The sequence below is a fragment of the Salvelinus sp. IW2-2015 genome, linkage group LG26, assembly GCF_002910315.2.
Source record: "Salvelinus sp. IW2-2015 linkage group LG26, ASM291031v2, whole genome shotgun sequence".
NCBI classification, from domain to species: Eukaryota; Metazoa; Chordata; class Actinopteri; order Salmoniformes; family Salmonidae; genus Salvelinus; species Salvelinus sp. IW2-2015.
In genome coordinates, this window is record NC_036866.1 from 35,975,366 (window position 1) to 35,993,947 (window position 18,582).

At 45.3% G+C, this 18,582-nt stretch overlaps 1 protein-coding gene across 1 annotated transcript in view; it reads left to right on the forward strand.

Annotated features, from left to right (window-relative positions):
- Window positions 1-18,225, forward strand: part of LOC111952217 (neural-cadherin-like) — an 87,404-nt gene extending 69,179 nt beyond the window's left edge. The window contains exons 29-33 of the mRNA XM_070435026.1: window positions 3,050-3,314; window positions 4,198-4,387; window positions 9,843-10,093; window positions 16,249-16,403; window positions 17,132-18,225. Of these exons, the coding sequence (XP_070291127.1) occupies window positions 3,050-3,314; window positions 4,198-4,387; window positions 9,843-10,093; window positions 16,249-16,403; window positions 17,132-17,776 (1,506 nt within the window). The 3' untranslated portion in view covers window positions 17,777-18,225. The remainder of the gene's footprint in view (window positions 1-3,049; window positions 3,315-4,197; window positions 4,388-9,842; window positions 10,094-16,248; window positions 16,404-17,131) is intronic.
- Window positions 18,226-18,582: the final 357 nt, after the last annotated feature.

Sequence of the window (18,582 nt, forward strand, 5' to 3'; positions counted from 1 at the left end):
ATGCGGTGATTGACGAAAGCCTTGGCCAGGTCGATGAAGACGGCTGCACAGTACTGTTTTTTATCGATGGTGGTTATGATATTGTTTAGGACCTTGAGCGTGGCTGAGATGCACCCATGACCAGCTCCGAAACCAGATTGCATTGTGGAGAAGGTACGGTGGGATTCGAAATGGTCGGTGATATGTTTGTTAACTTGGCTTTCGAAGACTTTAGAAAGGCAGGGCAGGAGAGATATAGGTCTGTAACAGTTTGGGTCTAGAGTGTCTCCCCCTTCGAAGAGGGGATGACCGCGGCAGCTTTCCAATCTTTAGGGATCTCAGACGATACGAAAGAGAGGTTGAACAGGCTAGTAATAGCGGTTGCAACAATTGCGGCGGATACTTTAAGAAAGAGAGGGTCCAGAYTGTCTAGCCCAGCTGATTTGTAGGGGTCCAGATTTTGCAGCTCTTCCAGAACATCAGTTATCTGGATTTGTGTGAAGGAGAAGCAGCAGGGGGGGGGGGGGGGTCTTGGGCAAGTTGCTGTGGGGTGGGGTTGCAGAGCTGTTATCGGTGGTGACAGTGTTTCAGTGTTTCAGTGTTTCAGTGCAGTGGGCAGCTGGGAGGAGGTGCTCTTATTTTCCATGGACTTTACAGTGTCCCATAACTTTTGGGAATTTGTGCTACAGGATGCAAATTTCTGTTTGAAAAAGCTAGCCTTTGCTTTTCTAACTGGCTGTGTATATTGGTTCCTAACTTCCCTGAAAAGTTGCATATCGCGGGGGCTATTCGATGCTAATGCAGTACGCCACAGGAGGTTTTTGTGCTGGTCAAGGGCAGTCAAGTCGGGAGTGAACCAAGGGCTATATTTGTTCTTAGTTCTACACATTTTGAATGAGGCATGCTTATTTAAGATGGTGAGGAAAGCACTGTTAAAGAATAACCAGACATCCTCTACTGACGGGATGAGGTCAATATCCTTCCAGGATACCCGGACCAGGTCGATAAGAAAGGCCTGCTCGCTGAAGTGTTTTAGGGAGCGTTTGACAGTGATGATGGGTGGTCATTTGACCGYGGACCCATTACGGATGCAGGCAATGAGGCAGTGATCGCTGAGATCCTGGTTGTAGACAGCAGAGGTGTATTTAAAGAGCAGGTTGGTCAGGATGATATCTATGAGGGTGCCCGTGTTTACGGATTTAGGGTTGTACCTGGTTGTACCTTGTACCTAAGCATCTAGCTTAGATTGTAGGACGGCCGGGGTGATAAACATATCCCAGTTTAGGTCACCTAACAGTACGAACTCTGAAGATAAATGGGGGGCAATCAATTCCCATATGGTGTCCAGGGCACAGCTGGGTGCTGAGGGGGGTCTATAAAAAGCGGCAACAGTGAGAGACTTATTTCTGGTAAGGTGGATTTTTAAAAGTAGAAGCTCAAACTGTTTGGGCACAGACCTGGATAGCATGACAGAACTCTGCAGACTATCTCTGCAGTAGATTGCAACTCCGCCCCTTTGGCAGTTCTATCTTGGCGTAAAATGTTCTAGTGGGATGGAAATTTCAGAATTTTTGGTGGCCTTCCTAAGCCAGGGTTCAGACACGGCTAGGACATCAGGGTTGGCGGAGTGTGCTAAAGCAGTGAATGAAACAAACTTAGGGAGAAGGCTTCTGATGTTAACATGCATGACACCGAGCCGTGGTAGAATAGATTCAGGGCATAATGTACAGACAAGGGTCTGGTAGGATGTGAGTACAGTGGAGGTAAACCTAGGTGTTGAGTGACGATGAGAGAGGTTTCGTCTCTGGTGGCACCAGTTAAGCCAGGTGAGGTCTCCGCATGTGTGTGGGGTGGGACAAAAGAGCTATCTAAGGCATTTTGAGCGGGACTGAGGGCTCTACAGTGAAATAAAACAATAACAACTAGCCAAGACAGCAGTAGACAAAAGGCMTATTGACATTAGAGAGAGGCATAAAGCAATCACAGGTGTTGATATGGAAAGCTAAGACAACAAYGGGTAAATGGCGATGAATGGGCAGAGCGGGTCCTTTAGGTACATACAGGACCTGAGTTCGAGACTGGGGCCAACAGATCAACAAAATGACGAACCGTGTTATTGAAACAGTCCAGGGGGCATCAGCTGTGTAGCCTAGTGATCATAGGGTCCAATGAGCAGTAATAGGTGAGTCAGGGAGACGTATTCGATGACAAAAACATGTTATCTTTATGTTCACATAATGGAACCCTTGAAAGTGTTTTCCAACCCACCAGGTTGCATTATTCTGTTGAGTGTTAGCGAAAAGGTGGAAATCAATGCTTATAACCCTCATCGCTTATTGAGATGCTTTTTATTTATCTCCCTATGAAGGGTTTTAAAATTAAAATAGAAAAAGGTTTACTTGTGAAAACATTGACAGTTTTTACTTTGTAGTGAAGTGTTTGTACTGCTAAGCGATGCTGAAAATGTATTGCTAGAGCTTTTATGGTCGGATTCTGTATAACGTTGGGATTAATTGGGCTCATTGTCATATGGTTGCCTAGGCTGTGTGGACTGCAAGCAATTAGATGCATTGTTAGGAGCCTATATATCTGCTGTCAGGGGGGGGGTGGAAGGGGCTTGATAGATGGGGGGTTAATCAGTTCGTAGTGTGGCAGGGGAGAATAGAATGTTGGCATTATGCTCTTATGACCATGCTGAGGGAGCAATAGTTCAAACAATCTGGGCTGTCATGCTGCATACATTAAAACACAGTATTTTATTATCTCAGCCCCACGGTTTCCAATTAAGGGATGGACACACAAGTACAAGCTGCAGTTATAGCAGGCAGCATCCCCTCCCAGCCCCATCTCCAGCCCAGTATGTTTGTTCAGCCTTAGCTGCTGTGGATAATTGTTGTCTGTTAAATTCTCCTTCTGGATTGAGTTAAGTAATGTCCGTGTGAGTTTTGTCAAGTTTAAATATTAAGTACAATGGTCTTAATTGAATGTCTGACATTTTAATGGTGCGATCTGTGATTTTTACAGCGGTTTTGGTTCATTTCAATTGATTGATATGCACTGTATATTTCAGGTGTTTCAGGGGCTACTGGCTGTCTTTTACAACCTGGGTGACAGACTCTACAACCTCACGCTGCCCTTCCAACGCCTTGACAACGGAGAATGGCAYGAGGTGGAGCTGGATCGTCATGGCAAAGAGTTCACCCTTCGATTGGATGGTGGCGGCGGGAGGCAAGAGGTCACAGCCGCTCCTGGGCAGAGTCAGGAGATAGTCATCGATCAAACAGTGGTGATGCTGGGAAACTCTTTCCCTTTAGGAAACAACCACAGCTTCCTAGGTATGGTGCTGGTACTGCGATCTGGTACTGCCCCCTGGTACTGACCACTAATATTATCCCTAACTTCCTACTGGCCTTTCCCACTAGTTGTTACTGCCAGAGGACCACGAGGGAAGATAAATGATTGGACGAATGAACGAACAAATGAAAGTGGAATAAAATCATGTATTATCTGTATGTGATTGGCAACACAAGACTGATGCACCATTGTGTTTCACACTTCTAAATCACTGAGGTGAATGATTCCTTAGCTACCCCCGCCTTCCGATCTCAAATGGTTTTAGATCTAAGACTCTGAGGAGGTCGGCTATGGATTTGGGGCTGAGGCAGATGAAGTGTGAAGGACTTGATTCAGGAGCAGGGATGTGTCTGTATAAATGATTCAGGAACAGGGAGGTGTCTGTATAAATGATTCAGGAGCAGGGATGTGTCTGCATAAATGATTCAGGAGCAGGGATGTGTCAGTATAAATGATTAAGGAGCAGGGATGTGTGTATAAATGATGTTACACATCCTTCCCAGAGGATGGCGAGACAACCAAACAAAGTAAATATCCTCTGAAACAAAGGGCTGCACTGACAGCTAAGCCCTGGGCTATCTTGTGTGGCTGTGTGTGGTGTGGCGTGTGTGTGTGTGGGTGTGTGGTGTGTGTGTGTGTGTGTGTGTGTGTGTGTGTGTGTGTGTGTGTGTGTGTGTGGTGTGTGTGGTGTGTGTTGGTGGTGGTGTGTGTGTGTTGTGTGTGTGTGTGTGTGTGTGTGTGTGTGTTTCCTTCGCTTCATGGAACTTACTTTAAAGGTTTTGCCTCAGGCCTAGTGTGTATGTCTCTGAATGTCACTATGTTGCTGTGTCTCATCTCTCTTTCCCTCTCTGTGTTTTACCACAGGGTGTCTGCGAGACCTGAGGCTGAACGGGAAGCCAATGCCCATGGCAAAGCAGCCCTCTGTGGGGTCCAAGGGCCTCCAGGTGGTCACATCCCAGGGCGTCTCCCCAGGTTGCCCCTCAGACGCCTGCAGGAAACACCAGTGCTCTCCCCCCTTCATATGTGTGGACCTCTGGAGGAAACACGAGTGCAGGTACATAAATGACAGCAGGAAATCTTGTCAGGAAAATCTCTGGGCCCTAGGCTATAAGCTATAATGGCGCTGTAATGGAGCTGGAGGGAATAGCGGCTGTTTATGGGCTCCTGACCAATTCTGCTATTTTGTGTCTTTTTTTGCTCTGATCTTAACTGTTTTGGTACATAATGTTTCCACCATCGTTTCCTATGACTGAAAAAAGCTTCTGGACATCAGCTGTCAATAACCTCGATTTGGACAAGGACTTACTTTCGACGAGTTGGAGGCAAAAGACATATTGATTATCCTGAACCAGGCTGAAAACCTGACACTCAAAGAAGAAGGAGATGGTGCTATAGAGGCCGACGTGCAGGACACCTGACGAGACTGAAATCCGTTTGACCTCATTTCTACCAGCATGTCACTGTGCCACTAGAGGCAAACAAAACTCTAGATCACCTTTACTCCACACACACAGAGACATACAAAACTCTAGATCACCTTTACTCCAACACAGAGACATACAAAATCTAGATCACCTTTACTCCACACACACAGAGACATACAAAATTCTAGATCACCTTTACTCTACACAACAGAGACATACAGACCTCTAGATCACCTTTACTCTACACACAGAGACATACAAAACTCTAGATCACCTTTACTCCACACACACAGAGACATACAAAACTCTAGATCACCATTACTCTACACACAGAGACGCATAAAAAACTCTAGATCACCTTTACTCCACACACAGAGACGCATACAAAATCTAGATCACCTTTACTCTACACACAGAGACGCATACAAAACTCCAGATCACCTTTACTCTACACACAGAGACGCATACAAAACTCTACATCACCTTTACTCCACACAAAGAACGCATACACTCCAGATCACCTTTACTCTACACACAGAGACGCATACAAAACTCTAGATCACCTTTACTCTACACACAGAGACGCATACAAAACCTCAGATCACCTTTACTCCACACAGAGACATACAAAACTCTAGACCTCTTACTCCACACAGACATACAAATCTAGACCACCTTTACTCCACACAGAGACGCATACAAAACTCTAGACCACCTTTACTCCACACACAGAGACGCATACAAAACTCTAGACCACCTTTACTCCACACACAGAGACGCATACAAAACTCCAGTCACCTTTACTCCCACACACAGAGACGCATACAAAACTCTCTAGACCCACCCTTACTCCACACACAGAGACGCATACAAAACTCCAGATCACCTTTACTCCACACACAGAGACGCATACAAAACTCTCCCTCACCATCCATTCAGCAAATCTGACCATAGCTCTATCTTCCTGATTCCTGCTTACAAGTAAAAACTTAAAACAGGAAATACCAGTGACGCGCTCAACATGGAAGCGGTCTGATGACAAGACTGGAATATTGTTCCGGGATTCATAGGATTCATCCGATGGCATTGAAGAGTTTACCACATCAGTCACCAGCTTCATTAATAAGGGCAACGTCATCCTCACATTGATCATACGTACAAACTCCAACCAGAAGCCATGGATTACAGGCAACATCCTCACTGAGCTAAAGGCTAGAGATGCCACTTTCAAGGAGCGGGACACTAATCAGGACGCTTATAAGACATCCCCTATGCCCTCCGACAAAACATCCAACAGGCAAGGAGTCAATACAGGACCAAGATCGAATCCTACTACACCGGCTCTGATGCTCATCAGATGTGGCAGGGCTTGCAAACTACCATACATTATAACAGGAAACCCAACCGTGACTTGTCCAGTAACGCTGGCCTACCAGAAGAGCTAAATAGCTCCTATGCTTGCTTCGAGGCTAGCAACACTGAACCATGCATGCGAGCACCAGCTGTTCTGGACAACTGTTTGATCAAGCTCTCTGTAGCCGATGYGAGTAAGACATGAACACATGTTAACATAACATTCACAACGCCGCAGGGCCAGACGGATTACTGGGATGCCTACTCAGAGCAGGCGCTGACCAGCTGTCAAGTGTCTTCACTGACATTTTCAACCGCTCCATGACCCAGTCTGTAATACCTACATGTTTCAAGCAGACCCCTATAGTCCCTGCGCCCAAGAACGCCAATGTAACCTGTCTAAAGGACTATCGTCCCGTAGCACTCACGTCTGTAGCCATGAAATGCTTTGAAATGCTGWTCAGTGGTCATGGCTCATATCAACAGCATCATCCCAGATACCCTGGACACACTCTAATTTGCATACTGCCCCAAGAGATCCACAGGTGATGCAATCTCTATTACATGCCACAGTGCCCTTCCCCATGTGGACAAAAGGAAGACCTACGTGAGAATGCTGTTAATTTACTAGAGCACACCGTTSAAAACCATAGTCCCCTCCAAGCKCAACACTAAATTAAGGACCCTGGGATGAAACAGAGGACCCTCTCTCTGGATTGATTCAGAACTTCCTGACGGGCTGCCCCAGGTGGTGAGGATAGGCAACAGCACATCCACCACGCTGACCCTCAACACGGGGGACCATCAGGGGTGCGTGCTTAGTACCCTCCTGTACTCCCTTTTCACCCATGACTGCATGGCCACGTACCACTCCAACACCATTATTAAGTTTGCTGACGACACAACGGTGGTAGGCCTGATTACCGATGACTATAAGACAGCCTACAAGGAAGAGGTCAGAGAACTGGAAGTGTGGTGCCAGGACAACAACCTCTCCCACAATGTCGGCAAGACAAARGAGCTGATCATGGACTACAGGAAATGGAGGGCTGAGCACAGCCCCATCCACATCGACGGGGCTGTAGTGGAGCAGGTCAAGCTTCAAGTTCCTCTGTGTCCACATCAGTAAGGAATTATCATGGTCCAAACACACCAACACAGTCGTGAAGACGGCACGACAAYGCACATTACCCCCCATGAGGCTGCACCATTGAGAGCATATTGATTGGCTGCACCACCGCTTGGTATGGCAACTGCTTGGCATTCGACCATAAGACGCTACGGAGGATAGTGCGTACAGCCCAGTACATCACTGGRGTCGAGTTCCCTGCCGTCCAGGACTTCTATACCAGGCAGTGTCAGAGGAAGTCCCTAAAAATTGTCAAAGCCACCCAAGTCTGACTGTTCTCTCTGCTACAGCACGGCAAGAGGTACCGATGCACAGAGTCTGGAACCGACATGACCCTGAATAGCTTCTACCCCAAGGCATAACACTGCTAAATAGTTGGTCCGGGTAGCTATTAACTATCTGCATTGACYCGTTTCGCACTACCTAATTTGACTTATCACATACGCTTTTGTTGCTGTTTATTATCTATCCTGTTGCCTAGTCACTTTATCCCTACCTATATGTACATACACTACATGACTAAAAGTATGTGGACACCTCTTCGTTGAACCTCTCATTCCAAAATCATGGGCATTGATATGGCATTGGTCMACCTTTTGCTGCTATAACAGCATTCACTCTTCTGGAAAGGCTTTTCACTAGATGTTGGAACATTGCTGCAGGGACTTGCATTCATTCAGTCACTAGCATTACTGAGGTCGGGCACTGATGTTGGGCGATTAGGCCTGGCTCGCATTCTAATTCATCCCAAAGGTGTTTGATGGGGTTGAGGTCAGGACTCTGTGCAGGCCAGTCAAGTTCTTCTTTGCCGATCTCGACAAACCATTTTTGTATGGATCTTGCTTTGTGCACAGGAGCATTGTCATGCTGAAACAGGAAAGGGGCCTTCCCCAAACTGTTGCCACACAGTTGGAAGCACAGAATTGTCTAGAATGTCATTTTATGCTGTAGCGTTAAGATTTCCCTTCATTGGAACTAAGGGGCCTATCCCAAACCATGAAAAACAGCCACAGACCATTATTCCTCCTCCACCAAACTTTACAGTTGGCACCATGCATTCGGGCAGGTAGCGTTCTCCTGGCATTCGCCAAACCCAGATTTGTCCGTCGGACTGCCAGATGGTGAAGCATGAGTCATCACTCCAGATAACGCATTTCCACTGCTCCTAAGTACAATGGCGACGAGCTTTACACCACTCCAGCCGACGCTTGGCATTGCGCATGGTGATCTCAGGCTTGTATACGGCTGCTCGGCCATGGAAACCCATTTCATGAAGCTCCCGACGAATAGCTGACGTTGCTTCCAGAGGCAGTTTGGAACTTGTAGTGAGTGTTGTAACTGAAGACAGACGATTTTTATGCACTACACACTTCAGCCCTAGGCGGTCACGTTCTGTGTGCTTGTGTGGCCTACCACTTCTTGGCTAAGCCGTTGTTGATCCTAGATGTTTCCACTTCAAAATAACAGTTGACAGGGGTAGCTCTAGCAGGGAAGAAATTTGACAAACTGACTTGTTGGAAAGTTGGCACCCTATGACGTGCCACTTTGAACGTCACTGAGCTCTTCAGTAAGGCCATTCTACTGCCAATGTTGATTAATGGAGATTGCGTGGCTGTRTGCTCGATTTTATACACCTGTCAGCAAGGGGTGTGGCTGAAATAGCCGAATCCACTAATTTGAAAGGGTGTCCATGTAAGGGTATCAATATACTATATAGTCAAGTTATCATTACTCTGTGTATTTAATCTCTGCATTGTTGGGAAGGGCCCGTAAGTAAGCAATTCACTGTTAGTCTACACATGTTTCAGAATWATATGACAAATACAATTTCCAAAGCTTTCGCAGCATTAAGATCATCGTCATAACCTTCTTACGGTGTATCTTTAGTAGCCAAGGTGTTTCCCAAAGCCTTCGTTCAAGACCATATAGCCAAAGCGCATCGTTAACATCACTTTATTCACAGAAAATCTTGGCTAAACAGAGTATCAAGATGTCTGACTGATAATCTGCCTCTCTGTGATTGCCTATAAACTCAGAACGAAGTTAACTAAAAATAAAATGTTTCCAAAGTATTTGCAATTGTTACAAACAAGTGAAGGATAAAAATGTCTGAATTCTTTGCCTCAATGTGTTTCATGATGTCTGACAACGATGTGCCCAATCTATGATTTTGTGCATAATTATTGAGTACGAGTAATAAGCTGCCTCAATAGCCTATTTGCAGCCGTAGGTGGTAACCTGAGTAAATAAAGCTAACCGTAGTGACAGGGAGTGTCTAGGCTGCAGCGTCTTTAAACTCCCCTGGACTCCAGTGTTTCCTGTCGTCCCTAGCTGGGATCAGAGCATGTGAAACATCTCTGAGGCCTTTCATCACCATGGGATGTCCACTCGGGGGTACTTAGTAGTCAGTTTCCACATCATCTCCCGATGTCCTCAGACATAGTTGAACATCGAATACTGACTTGTATCACGGGTGACCTGGCAGAGATTTTCACAGTGCCAGGATGGCTAATCCTATCCCTTATAATTAAAAGTTATTTCCATCCAGATCAGGTGAATGAATCACACTCTCCACAACCTCTTCCTTATTTACATCTCCACAGGTGCCCCCCTGGTCACATGACGAAGGAGAATGACTCGAGCAAGGTGTGCGTCTACACGCTGTGCGTCAGCAGGCCCTGTCGCCACGGCACCTGTGTGGCCCACTCGCCTGCCAAGTACTCGTGTCACTGCTCGGAGGGCTACCGTGGGCGACACTGTGAGGTCTCTCTGACGCTCTACCACAACAACAACAACAACACTCTGAGCCTCAGCTCTGCGTTTGCCATCAGTATCTGTGTCCTGGCCTTCCTAGGTAACTATATTGACTACGTGAAAATGTAGTCAACCTTTACTCTCTGATTTGGTTTCATCTGGTTTTGGTTGTGGGTGGGTGTTCACAAATGTTCACTGAGTGTACCATTAGAAACAACATTTCCATGACATGACCAGGTGACTACAGGTAAAAGCTATGATCCCTTATTGATGGTAACTGGTAAATTCACTTAAATCAGTGTAGATGAAGGAGAGGAGACAGTTTAAAGAAGGATTTTTAAGTCTTGAGACAATTGAGACATGGACTGTGTATGTGTGCCATTCAGAGGGTAAATGGGCAAGACAAAATATTGAAGTGCCCTTGAACAGTGTATGGTGGTAGGTGCCAGGTGCACTGGTTTGAGTATGTCAAGAACTGCAACGCTGCTGGGTTTTTCACGTCCAACCGTTTCCCGTGTGTATCAAGAATGGCCCACTACCCAAAGGACATCTAGCCAACATGACACAACTGTGGCAAGCATTGGAGTCAACAGGGGCCAGCATCCCTGTGGGATTTTTAGGAAGAGTTTGAAATTGGGATAATTTGCTCCGGACAACGGCATCTCATGGCTTATGACGTGTTGATATGCTATCTGGGGGGCCGACCTCCAAACGTGTTTTTATTTTTGAGGGGTTGGGGGGCCTCAAAACTTGTGATATGTAATATGTAATATGTTCTTGCAGTACCCAAAACCATCTGTGATTTTATTTGGCCATGGGGAAAAGAGCTACTGCGTAAATACTGCAATGTGGATTTGATGGAATTGAGCCCCAAGTGTTCTTAGTATGGATGTCAGGAGCTGTGAGTGGCCTCAGTCAGTGGGGCTGCATGGATCCTGGCTAGAAACATTGATTTTGATAACTCTATGAGCCACAATAAAAAAAACAAAGCTTTCGCTGAGTTACAGTTCAAAAAGTTTGGGGGCCCCTCAGTCATGCCCTCCTCTATTTTGTCTTTCTTGATGTTCGTGATGTGAATTCAGACTTTTATTTGTCATCCTCCTTTCCCTTACTTTTTTATCTCGTCTGTTTGTCATTCCAGTCCTGTTACGTCCGTTTATGTCTGATTTGATCTCCCTCTGTATTTCTTTGTCATTTACTTTCTCCTACCGTTTTCATCTAACCTAAATGTGTCCATGTTTGCTGCTGACACATAGTAAGGTGTGTTGGTGTGTCCAGTGCAGCGGACTATCTCTCCATAGAGCTACTTGTATACAGTTTATGAGTCTCTCTGTCAAAAACAGGGTTATAAATTGGTCTGACGATTCAAAACACAGTCTCTGCTACCTCTATAACTGATTCAACAGCACAACACCACCCCGGGGCATGTGGCTGGTGTATTGCAACAGCCACATGAGGTACAGATCAAATGCTATACTTCAATATTTGATATGATAATTACAAAGATAACAAACGGAGGCCTTGGCCTCATTCACGGACATTCATGTGTTGAATATGTAAATGAAACTGCATGTTGCAGTCATCTAAGGTACCTAGTAGTTACTCTAGTTCCTGGAATTTATCATCTGCACTCAAACTCTTGACCTTTTGAATTAGGCGAATTCCTGAATATATCAAAATGGAAATGGGAGGTCACCAAGAGTTTATATGAACTTTTCTTGAACCTTCTCTGTGATGGGAAATATAGTTCAGTAGCTAGCAACACCTTCTGTCTCTAGCATGACTCAGGCTACAGTTCTTAGACTGGGCTGTCTGTAACCAGATACTGCGGTTGGAGGTCCTTTGATAACTGTTCAGGTTTTAAGTTGTTCTCCTACTTTAAGTCCTAACTGAGGGAGCGAGTCAGCATCAGACAAGGCTTGTTGGAGATGATAGAGGTGTCTGTGTGTGTGTGCGCAAGTGACAAACAAACGCCCAGACAAAAAGTCACAGACAACACACATCCCCCACAACACACTGAGGCTGGCTGATGGCCTGCTGCTAAATTCAACTGGAACTCTCCGTCTTTTCTCCTCTGCCTCAAACTCCAATAAAAGTTTAAGTGATCATCCATAATTCAGATTTACATAACCCATCACAGACTGGCTGATTGCCAAGTTCAACATGTGCTACTGACAGAACCAGAGACAGGCAAAATTTGCCATCTAAGTATGCTTCATTAGGCCTGTTGAATGGGTTTCAAATTCAGCATTGAAAAGCTTTATTGTCCATTACATTGACATTTTTACTGTGTGTCATTGGATTTGATATTCAATGAAGAGGACATTTCCTGTCCATATAGAATGGATGTAAATAGTTGTTAAAGTGACTGTATTTTTGTACTAGAACATACTTTTCTTAATAAAACCTCACAGCATTTCCCTTCTCTCATCTGTCTTTGTCTTGTCCTTTGTTTCTACTTTTATATTTTCACTCCATGTTATATGTTGTGTAATATCATTTACTTTCTGACATGCATCAACAATGTCATCATACATTTTTCCATCTAGCTATACATTGAGTGTACAAAACATAAAAAACGCCTTCCTAATATTGAGTTGCACCCCCTTTTGCCCTCAGAACAGCCTTAATTTGTCAGGGCATAGATTCTACAAGGTGTCGAAAGCGTTCCACAGGGATGCTGGTACATGTTGACTCCAATGCATCCCACAGTTGTGTCAAGTTGGCAGGATGTCCTTTGGGTGGTGGACCATTCTTGATACACACAGGAAACTGTTGAGCGTGAAAAACCCAGCAGCGTTGCAGTTCTTGACACAAACCAGTGCACCTGGCAGCTACTACCATACCCCGTTCAAAGGCAGTTAAATATTTTGTCTGTAGCCATGAAATGCTTTGAAATGCTCACGTTTGTAGCCATGAAATGCTTTGAAAGGCTTGTCATGGCTCACATCAACACCATTATCCCAGAAACCTTAGACTCACTCCAATTTTGCATACCGCACCAACAGAGCCACAGATGATGCAATCTCTATTGCACTCCACACTGCCCTTTCCCACCTGGACAAAAGGAACACCTATGTGAGAATGCTGTTCATTGACTACAACTCAGCATTCAACACCATAGTGCCCTCAAAGCTCATCACTAAGCTAAATACCCTGGGGCTAAACACCTCCCTCTGCAACTGGATCCTGGACTTCCAGATGGGCCACCCCAGGTGGTAAGGGTAGGTAACAACACAACCGCCACGCTGATCCTCAACACAGGGGCCCCTCAGTGGTGCGTACTCAGTCCCCTCCTGTACTCCCTGTTCACTCATGACTGCACGGCCAGGCACGACTCCAACACCATCATAAAGCTTGCTGATGACACAACGGTGGTAGGCCTGATCACCCACAACGATGAGACAGCCTATAGGGAGGAGGTCAGAGACCTGGCCGTGTGGTGCAAGGACAACAACCTCTCCCTCAACGTGAGCAAGACAAAGGAGATGATTGTGGACTACAGGAAAAAGAGGACCGAGCACGCCCCCATTCTCATCGACGGGCTGCAGTGGAGCAGGTTGAGAGTTTCAAGTTCCTTGGCGTCCACATCACCAACAAACTAACACACAATGACATATTGACTCTGTACTGGTACCCCCTACATATAGCCCCGCTATTGTTTTTTACTGCTGCTCTTTAATTATTTGTCGTTCTATCTCTTACTTCATTTAGGGGGGTATTTTCTTAAAACTGCATTGTTGGTTAAGGGCTTGTAAGTTAGCATTTCACTGTAAGGTCTACCTGTTGTATTCGGCGCATGTGACAAATAAAATTTGATTTGATTTGAATGGCACACATATCAAATCCATGTCTCAATTGTCTCAAGGCTTAAAAATCCTTCTTTAAACATTAAACCTAACATCCCAAGACCCCCATGGTTGGTGGCGAACCTCAAAGCAGCATCATGGAGGATGGATAAGAGCTGTGTGTCTGTGTGTGTCTCCATGTTTAGAGATACAACAACACCAGCACTGCCACTGTCAGCTGTGTGTCTGTGTGTGTCTGCATGTGCACGCGTGTGTTTGTGTGGACACTTGTCTGTCATGTGTGTTTGTCCTTGTCTGTCCGTGTCTGTATCTGTGAATCCGCAAGCGTGTGTGTGTCACAGGAGGGTGCTGAGGGGAGGAGGGGTCATAATAATGTCGGGAATAGAGTGAATGGTATCGAACACGGGTTTGATACCATTCCATGTATTCCGTTCCAGCCATTACTGTGAGCCGTCCTCCCCAATTAAGGTGCCACTGGCCGCCTGTGGTGTGTGTGTGTTCGTCCTTCTGTGTGCATGTTTGTGTGTGTGTGTGTGTGTGTTCGTCTGACTCTGTGTGTGTGATAAAGCACCACTGCTGGGCGTGTTGACTGATTGGCCCGTAGAGGTGTGTTTGTGTGTTTGATGTGAGGTTCAGGTGATTGGAGGTGTGTGTGGATAAAATAGAAAGCACTGTGGAGGTGGGAATATTGTGGCTGAGCGGGAGTTCTGAGTGCTGCTGGGATCCCAGCTCATCTGGATTCCATCGTGTTTCTCTGGGTCTGTACGGCACAGTGGAGGGCATGCAGCAAGGTTAGCTGATCAATAGAACCTGACAATAAACCTACCTCCAGCACACACTGAGTAGGCATAGCTGGAGGTCTACCTTTCCACTTGTTGCAGTCAATGTTGGCTGGTTACAGATCTGTTTGTGCTTTCTTGCCAACTCCTATGGTCCTGTGGCCATTGTCATGCTACAATTACCAGGTAAAGTTGGCAAGAGAGCATAAAAAGATCTGGAACCAGGCTAAATCAATGTTAGGAAGAGTCAGATAACTTTCTGGTGCCTCATGATGGCCCTGGATGATAGAGATATAATCATATAGAATATAAATATTTAACGACTTATGGGTGCCTTGAGTAGAGACAAATAATTAAAAGTCAAATTCCAGCCACAGAACAGTGAGTAATTTTCAAACCACAATTATATGAAATGTATTTTTGCTGATTTTGAAAACCTATTCAGTTGAGTGACCTTGATGAGTGTCATATGTGTTCAGTAAACCATTACTTAAGTCCAATGTAACTGCTGCAATGCACCCCTCAATTATTAAATGGATGAACCGATTCTTCCAAACCAAAACGCGATAGAAAACGTACCAGTTCTGATGCATCACCTTTAGTGTGAGAGATAAAAGCCGTACAGAGTCAAAAGAGACACGGAGAACGAAGGAAAGAAACACAAAGAGACTAACAAGAATGAGCGAAAGATGGAGAGAATGAGACAGATAAAGAAAGGAGAAAGGAAGCGAGAGGGAGATGGCAGACAGTAGAAAAAATATTGGTAGAGATGAATGGATTTTAAAGGTCAGCGCAGCGTACTGTATAATTCAACACATAGATGTGATTGATGGCAGTGCTCTAGCAGCATTCACACAATGCTATTACAACATTCCTACAACGCTCTCTCGATATTCCTGGGAGCTCTGGCCACAGTGGCTTTGGCTTGGACATGCAGAGAGTGTTGGTTTTGTGAAGAGAAGTGTAAGGGGTGCCGTCTTTGATATAGGATAGAAAATACAGGAGAACGTGGTGTCTCAGTCTCTGTTGCTTTGTCCTATAGCTCCAGGTCCTCATCGATCTTGATAAGGACAGACTGACTGGATTATTGCATAGAACAATGTGGCGGGAATTTACTCTGCCTATCCTATCCACAAGGATCATACGTGTTCACTGTTTTTTTTACAAAGAAAGACCGGTTTAGTGGTATTGGGTATCCGATTTACTCTAGAGCCTGGGGCTGGTCTAGTGGGTTGTGCTGCTGCCAGGCACATGCAGCACGTATAACATACATGTCAGCGTGATATTGAATCCCACTGCCCCCAGTCTGTCCATCTATCTATGTATCTCTCTCCACTTCGCTCGAGGCCTAGAAGTGGACTACAATGGATCTTTTTACACAGGCAGCCCAAATCTATTCCTACTATTTGGTCTTTTGACTAATCAGATTGACTAATAGCGCTGCATGTGTCAACGCAGCCAATGCGGTGCACAAAATGTGGCTATCTGGTTCTCTCCCCTCCAATCCAAGCTTCACTATCCATTTCATTTCATATCATTGCACACTCTGTCTAGGACACTGCCATTTTTTATGTACATTCTTAACTGATAGAACATTGGGTGAAACCTTCTACCCCTCTCCCCCGGTCCGCTGTCCACCTCCCAACGTGCTCTCTGTCCCCGCCCAGTGCTTATGCTGGGCCTGTCCCTCTACTCCTGCTGGAGGAGACACAAGGGCCTGAAGGAGGGAGTCTACCACGTATCTGCACACCACGGAGAATGGGATGACATCCGAGAGAACGTTCTCAACTATGACGAGGAGGGTGGAGGGGAGCAGGACCAGGTACAGATACAGACTCTGAATCCCAGTATATCCTTCAACACAACTACCATTATCTCTCCATAACCTATGAGTCATAAGACCACTACAATACAGAATAGAGTGGAATACAACTTGATCGATTCCCTTAGGGCAATTAGGATCACAACTCACAGACACAGGAGAAACCATACAAACCATAGACAAACAAACTGTATATAAACCAAGCAAGGCGTGGGAAGATTCACAGAGTCACAGTTTACATAGTGAGTGTTCGTCTGGCAGCTCTACCAAACCAGGTGGACTGGTGTTGGTAGAGGCTTGGAAATGAAAAGACTAAAAGAACCATCCTAGCAGAATCATTAGGAAAATGATGTCAGAGACCAATACTCCTTAATAATGCCTCTATTTGCTTTAATAGCACTTTTTTTCCCACTGCAATTAGATAATTAATTACAAAGCCAATCAATGGGGCTGTTGCTGCCAACATTGCCACTTAGGCCTCATGCTTTTTTCTTAGGTAGAATAAAAAATCCTCTCCAGTCAAAAGCACAGCAGACTGGCATTTTTCATAGTCAAATATTATTATAAATGCAGGTCCTGCTGTTGAGTGTTTTCTTTGTCTATTAATCTCTTCGTTTTTATAAGCAGCTCATCTCTAATCAACTCTCTCTAATCTTCTTCATCTCTCTTTCTCTCTCTCTCTGTCTTTGTCTCTCCCTCTCTGTCTCTTTCCCTCTCTCACTCTCCAGAATGCCTTCAACATGGTGGAGTTACAGAGGTCTCTGCGGCCCAGTCCAGCCCAGTCACTGTGGTACAGCTACCCACAATGCATCATACCCTCATCCTACCCTCAGACGACCAAGCCCCCAGACACGAAGAATGGGACCAAACCAAAAGGACCAAACGGACCCAAAAACGGCAGCACAGCAATCGCCCTGCGCCTGGCCCACCCTCCGTCCGGGTCAGCCACCCTCACCTCTCCCATTGCAATGCGGCGTTCCCACAAGTCCCTGTCCTTCTCCAGTCAGGACCTGGCCCGCTACCTGTGTGAGGTCATCAGGGACACGGACCGCTCCCCGGGGGACAACCCCGGCTACATGACCTCACTGCGTCCCCTGTCCAATAAGGCGCAGCGTGGCAGGCTGGCCGTGCGCTCGCTCAGCTCCCTCAGCGATGAAGGTCAGGGGTCGGAGGTTAGGGTTCAGGGGGGTCAGGAGAGCCTGAAGGGTCAGAGATCCCAGAGCCCACGGCTGGACAGGCTCAAAGGCTTGCGAGCTGTTGCCAGTGAACTCAGAGTGGACGGTGCTGTGGACTCTGCTGCCGCCAAGAGCACAGAGGACAAAGTGAAGGATAGAGAGTGCAGGGCGCAGCCCAACTGTGAGAAGAGCGGATGAGACTGGAGTCAGAATACAAAAGATTGGAATTCACACTTGGATACTGAGTTCAAGGATATTGAGAAGAGGACGTTCAAAGGCAGCATCTCAAAAATTGGAAGTTGTGAGATGTTTATATCGATTAATCCAATGATGGTGTTGGGGGAAATACCGAAGGAGAAGAAATATTTAAGAAATGTACATTTCTGATTTGTAACCCCTTTGAAAAGTATTCTATGGGTGGATTGTGGGAAAAATGTGACGCTTTAACTTGATATTATATATTTTACAACCAATCTGGAAAAGTATAACCTTTTTCTTGGCAATGCCCTGTATATACTCCATATGGAAAGCACCTTTTGACCCTTTGGTAACACCAAAATTGCATTCATTTTGACCAGAAAGCCTCACAAAAACATATGTAAAAGAAGGCAAAAGTATTTGTTGATCATTATCGTAATATAAATTCTGTGGAAAAAAAAAATGTTTGTTTTGATTGAATTCTATTTAAATAAATATCTTTGATAATATTTTAGTTATGAAATTGTTTCCTTAAAGAAATCAAAAAATATTTGGGAATTTTTGTTAGTGATAATATAAGCCAATTACTATCTTTGAAGTTCTTTTTTTGATCAAATGTATTTTTTTCACCATCCCATTTTCTTTATCAAAAGCTATGCTGGGTAAATGCATTCCTGTATTCCTCAGCAAGTTAAGTACCTCAATACAGACTGCTCTACGTCTTATTTACTGATTCATAACGGCATCTAAATAGTATATGCTATTAAAACCCACTTGTCTAGACTGGAAAGTGTTTGGGTTGAGAA